Source organism: Dendrobium catenatum, unplaced genomic scaffold (genome assembly GCF_001605985.2).
Source record: "Dendrobium catenatum unplaced genomic scaffold, ASM160598v2 fragScaff_scaffold_510, whole genome shotgun sequence".
NCBI lineage: Eukaryota > Viridiplantae > Streptophyta > Magnoliopsida > Asparagales > Orchidaceae > Dendrobium > Dendrobium catenatum.
The window spans coordinates 127,953-134,751 of record NW_021318972.1 but is presented as its reverse complement, the minus strand read 5'-3'; the positions used below and the strand labels follow the sequence as shown (position 1 = coordinate 134,751).

At 32.7% G+C, this 6,799-nt stretch overlaps 1 protein-coding gene across 1 annotated transcript in view; it reads right to left on the bottom strand.

Annotated features, from left to right (window-relative positions):
* Window positions 1–868: 868 nt before the first annotated feature.
* The window catches only part of LOC110115366 (beta-galactosidase 8), a gene marked incomplete at its 3' end in the record, with an annotated part of 89,636 nt that continues 83,705 nt past the window's right edge, over window positions 869–6,799 (bottom strand). The window contains 2 exon segments of the mRNA XM_028694616.1: window positions 869–1,034; window positions 3,867–3,917. Of these exon segments, the coding sequence (XP_028550449.1) occupies window positions 869–1,034; window positions 3,867–3,917 (217 nt within the window).

The following is a 6,799-nucleotide window of genomic DNA, read 5'->3' as shown; positions in this document are numbered from 1 at the left end:
AACTCGTTAACAGTCTCCTCGGCGACCCAAAAAAAGAAAGGGGATTATGGAGAGGCCGGGGCATGAATTTTTGAAACCCGCAAAGGTCAAAAATAATGGATAAAAAATGTTTAAACTCCCTTAAGATGGTCGTGTTGAAAACAAATCTCAGATGAACGGACCATATATCCCAAAAAAGTAACTAAATCCCAATGCACATCATTTTGGAATTACACTCAGAAAAAATATATACAAATTGAATAAAATTATCAAAAAAATATAAAAAATTTTTAAGTGAAATTTATTAAATCCGATCCTATGCAAACAAGCTGACAGAGTTAACAAGGTCAAAGATAACCTTGAAATATTCAAATATCCTGATGATGTCTGTGCTAAGAGTGAACCTCAACTAGAGGGGACTTTTATCTTTTAAAATTCCCCAAAATCCTGTTGTAAATCATTTCAGGGTAATATAATAAAACTGTAAAAATTCAAAAAGAATTATAATATTTATGCAACGTGTTTTAATGGAAACTTTATTGATGCTTGTATCAGATATCTTCTGAGTTATGCGTCATGTTTTAAGTAATTATAATAAATGCATGCCTGATTTAAGCAGTTTTATAACTTTAATGAACAGCAAAATACTAAAGATGGACTAAAGTCTAATCAACGAAGTCAAATTAACTGATACTGATTTTGAATCCCAAGAAAAATATCAGAGATATGAATCGCTCATGCCATAGTGATCATGAAGTATTAATTCACTTGCGTACAAAGAAATTAATAACACAAAAGATAAGCATTAACTTAAATCCAAATGTATATTTAGAAAGATACTGTTAAGAAAAGCAGACTGATTCGTTACTTTGAGTAGAAGTGAACCTACCTGAATGAAATTTTATACTAGTCTGGATAGAAATCTTGGCAGTTTGAGATTCTGCCAGTTTTCTGACTAGAGTCTCATTTGAAAGGCTTAGCTTGTCCAAGGAAATCGGATACAATTTCCAACCGTGGAGAATATAGCCATCTAAAGCTACAGATGAAAGTATTCCCTGAAAAAAAGTTCCATAGGAATCACATTAATTACCAAAAAAAATTACAAGAAAATGATAAGAGGATGTCTTCTGAGGAACGTATAGACATTATAGTATTAGTCAAGGCAATTAAGTGTTATTGAGCATTTGAACTCAAATTTTATGGACTTCAGCTCCCTTGGATGCCTAACTTCTACAGCATAAGGACCAAAGAAAAAGGCAGCTGCTAGGCAACTGGAAGACAAACAAAGAATAAAACTTGCTTTTTCATGTTACTTCTGTATGAAAAAGTTAAAAAACAATTAACTGTAGATTCTGTTCTTGTTACACTTAGCTTAGATGAAAAACCTAAAAGGCAATCAACAGCAGATTCTACTCCAAACAAGCTTTACTGGGCTCTACGATAGCTAGGTTAAATTTGAATTTGAAACAGAACATGGAAATGATCATATAATTACTCTAAATACCAAATCAACCGTGCAACTATCCAGAGCCAGGAAAGGGCAACAAAAAATGAAAATAGCAAAATTAAAAAAAAAATTTGGTAAGAATCAACTCTGACATCTTTAATAAATCTTAGACATATAAACATTAAAGATATTCCTATCACTAACTGTTTCATGGAAAATAATATGTCCAATATGGCAATTGCTGTAGAACTCCAATATGCAAGTTCCTAAGTAATCAGTACTAGCTAAGCTAAAACCTGAAGATAATGTACACATAATTGGACAGAAAGAACTAGGTGCATAGATGCAGCACTGTAGTTTCCATATGAAACATGCTTCAACGAGCAAGTCTACAGCACTATTGTACATGTAATATGAAACTAGCAATCACCATGTCAAGTGATTTGGATCCCATGCTCCTTGTCCATGGCTTCACATGTCTACGAGCCTATTTGGGATTGCAGTTATCTAGGACTCCTATTCTGCCGAGAAGGCTAATCTGAGACTGTAACAATCTAGAGTTTATCCTTATCTAGAATTGTGGCAATCTGCAGCTTCTCCTTCCAGGAAAACCGAGCTGTAGTAACCCACCCGCTCTCCTTATCTTGGACTATAGCTCATCGGGACTACTCTTATTCACATGTTTTGGCTGCTGTTGGATTAATATAATTAATTTCACAAAACTCATTTATGTGCATATTGCAAGTGTCTATAAATAAGAGTGTTCATATGTAAAAATGACTATAGCTAGAATAAAAATTTAATTTTAGATACATAATGTTTCTTGATCCGTGCTAGATGCATTACAGGAGAGAAGATCTCTTTGCAAGAGAGAGACTTATTGCTTGGTTTATTTTTTTCCTTCAGTTTCTTCTTCTTTCCTTTAATTAGTGCTTGACGGATAGTGTGATTGTGATTTTTAGATTTACTATATATCTACTTCATTTATATGTATTTTCTTAAATACCATGATTTCTATGGTTTTCATTTGTTATGATTGATTTCATTAGGAAAAAAAAACTAGTGACTAAAAGTCAAATTAAGATCTGTTTATATTCATCATCTATAGTAATAAAAAGTACTTATGATAGATGGTTTGATTTCCTATGAGATTTGCACGTTTTGTCTTTGTATTAATTGTATTAAATTGTATGCAAAAAATATTAAAAATCTATTAAAAATTTTCACATAGTAGAAATCCTATATCCTAAGATGCCTTACATTAGATGTAGCATCAGAGCTTAAAATTGAATCACAATGACTTCCAGATATAAAGTCATAATAACTAGAATAGTCAACAAAACAATAAAATGATGTAATTTTAACAAAATTAGTTTAGTTTTGCCTCTAAACAATTCTAATATGATTATTATTAGATTTAAAATTAAATTTCTATATTCGATGGCAGCATAAGATAAGGGTTTTTCATATGGGATAGATAACTTGGATGACTTGCTGAAAGAAAACATGTCTAATTCCCGAAAAGATGAATATTTTAAAATAAAAATCATGATTGATCAATATATTCGATGGAGGCATTCCTTCATATTGTTTTTTCATCCCAATTTTTTTTTAAATTCGGAGGATGCTTGAAGGTACACCCACAACTACATAAACCTCCTAGAAATCGAGATAGTGGAGAGCATACAACTAATAAAAATCAACCTTTTAACATAATGATGGAAGCACTAACTACTTATGATCACGTAGTACACAACTTTGAACCAACATTAGATCCTTTATTTTGAATTCAATGCATTTCTTGAAAGTTAGTCCAAGGAAAATGATTAGCACTACATCTACTCACAAGTCTACTAATCCAGATACACCAGAGATTTCTCTTGTTGATCATCTTGTTGTTGGGGATATTGATGACCCCAACTCTCTGTCGATTGGCTTTGCTAGAATTTCTAGCACTGAAGAGCTAGCAGATAAGAAGTTTGAAATTCTCTGTCAGGCGAAAAAAAAATAACAAGAAAGCATAGTATAAACTCTCCAAAATATACTAGACTTCCAATTAGAAGTTTTTAGGGTGGACCCTTGAGGTTCTTTTCTTCTGCTTGATTGAAGCTTTAATTTTTTTTTTTTTTTTGCATTCATGGTATATTTTTTTTGTACCTTTTTCATCTAGCAATGCAATTACTTCATGTTGTACTTTTTCCATGACCGATAACAAAAATTTCTATTTAAAAAAAAAACAAGCAATTAAATATGAATGAATTTCAGGATTGTTGGTAAAACTAAAAAATTCATGCAAGAAAATACAAATTAAATAGGATGTTTACCTAGTATCTGAAACTATAATTACTTTTCTTTGTGACACATTATGGAAAATGCAGACCAATTACATGAAGGTTCAAATAGAATTGGATAAGAAAAAAAAATCTATTATTGAACCTACCTTCCTGTCATAAATGTATGGTCCATAATTTATGCGTCCCATGTTTTCCAACTGTATTACAGATATTCGAAGCATAAGGCAGATGAAAATTGAAAAAAATATGAAAAAATTACAGTCCTAACCACATAAGCTATTATCATGAGGTGAACATGACTATTTTCACATTGCTGCTTTCTACTAGCAGATAAAGGTTTCGTTTGGGACATCATTTTTATTGCTTTTCAAAGCAGTTTTTTGGTAAAAAAATTTTAATTTTTATACTAAAAATCTGCTTTAGAAAGTATTAAAAAAGTTGTTCCAAACAAAATCTAAGTATAGTAAAAACAAAAGAACTATAAATGAGACTTTACCCGTGTAACGTACAAATGTTCACAGATATTGGCTAAAAAGGGCAAAACAGATAACGTGTTCCAAAGTTATAGATATGCCGGGGAAAAATTATAAAGAAATTGATGAAATTGGAGGATGTTCTTTTTAACATACAACTCGCATGATTATGCAGGACCTAATTCTTTAATTATTGTTTGAAAGCCACTGCTTTACCACTAGGAAACTGATATTTTTTCATAATACTTCAAATTTTGGGCTAATACCAGATTACGGTTAGTCAAGCTATGCCTGAAAATTTGAAAATCCTAAAAGATATGTACCGTCTGAAATGCTTGAAAAGCAGATGAGCAAGTTGAATAGGAATTTTCAGAAGAATTTGAAGTGGAAAAAAAAAGAGATGAAATAAATAAAATTAAAAAAATGTACAAATGCTGCATCTTCGCATTAATACTGAATTAAACTACCTAACTGATTCATTTCACGATTTAAATTAAACTGAAGTGTTATGATTCAGTTTTAGAATGTCACCAATCTAAGGATAGCATGAGAAAATGGCGAAGAAATCCAAAAGAGAAGTAAATTTTTTACGTAAGTTGAAGACAGTAAAGGCCGTACTAGACAGATCTCTTCCTGGAGATTGTCGTTACTAAGTGTTAACATTTAAGATCCAGTTGTACCTATACTGAAAATAAACGTGACTGATAGATAAAGAACAATAGAACTGTGTAATTCAAAGAAAATTAAAAGGGATAAAACAAATTGCCTTAATCCAATATCTCATTAAGCAAATTCACCACCAGCATCAATCAAGGTAGGCATCTTCAATGATGGGAGGTAACGTTAACTATTACTACAAAAAAAGTATTAGGAATTTTGATACCAGAGAGATTCCTTTATAAGGTTGAAATAGCTAGGCAGTAATACATGATAAAATAACCAAGATAAGCCACAAATGCATGACCAAAATAGATATTAAGTTACATCAGATCATGCCTCGATGGGTGCCAAAATATTGCGCTTTCGACTCACCACAGTGTTTCGAAAAGAGTTTTAATAAATAAACACTCCGGGCCAAATTTTCAGAAGACATTAGATTTAAGATAAGACATCATTGTTGACCACCAATTACCTGCTAGACCACACCTCACGCATGATCTTCCCAAGAGACAAAACTATTCGGCCCAAACGACAAAACCGCTCGACTCCTCATGTCAACTGAAGGCACGCAAAAACCGCTCGCCCCTCTTCTCATTCAAACGGAGACAAAACCAAAGAAGGGGCAATATCTCCCTTCTCGCTCTCTTGGTTTAACGCACGTAGCAATCATTCACCCATCTTCGACTCCAATCCACATGCAAGACCTAACTGCCATTCCATCCCGCTATTCGATCTCGGTAGCACGCGAGACCTACCACACGCGATTTTTTAGATCAAATATTCAAGTTTCATCCTCCTTGAAAGGATTGGACTCATAATAAAGGAACGCCTAATCACAAATTTGACTGGATGTTTAGTATAAAGTCCACATTAGGTCTTCAAAGATTCTCTACATAAAACTCATCATAAACCATAAGCTCTCAGTTTTAACGTTCCCATAATCATCAATCATTGAACCCGATCCTCTGTTAGTGGGCAAACATAGTTGACATGGTTCAAATAATTAACTATTTAAATCCCTAATAATGTCGTGTTGAAAGTTAATCTCAGCTGGAGGAGATTCTACCTTTTAAATGCTTCCAAATTCTTACAAAATACAAATATTTTTAAATAACCATATTATCCCGATAAAGGCTGTGCCAACAGAAAATCTCAGCTGGAGGAGGTTTTAAAATTTAATATAAATCAAATTCTATATATTTAAATGGAAATACAAAATCTATCCATGCTTCATAACAGTTTGACAAGGATGATGAATTGGAGAATAACCTCGTCTCACAAAGAGCAATATTGTGGAATGTATTACTACAATTCATTCTCAGTTGATTCATCGCCAAAATTGCTACTATTATATGCTAGGCCCTTATTGCAACCTGTTTAATGACTAGCTTTAATTGAAAGTTCTCCTCACACCAAGAGTGATAACTAACTATAAGGGCTTGCGCCAATAGGAAATTAGAACTCAGATCATAAAGTCCTCGCAAAATGAGGGCGAAATCTTTGGGTAGGGTCTTATCTAAAACCCAATTTGCCTTATGAAAATTTCACAGAATATAAACTTGTTAATACTCTCCTTATAAACAAAAGAGGCACGGAGAGGCCAGTGAGCAAATTTTTTAAGCCCACAACCACTTAAGATTTCGCCTTTATTTTGCGGAGATTTTATGATCTATTCTAGGTTTTATAAAGGCGCGAACATCTATGGTTAATTATCCTCCCAGTGATGGGAGCACTCTTTTGATTAAGATTAGTCGTTAGATATAGGCACTACGTGTCTGATATATTAGTAGCAATTTTTTTTATATTTCAGCATTAAAAAATGTTTATTTTGCATTTAAAGAGAATGATGAAGGAATAATGACGAGCTCAATCAAGATCTCATGTTTTTGTCATCACTGATTGTCATGATCCTAGTTTACTAAGTAATAGGAGATAGTCAACCCAAC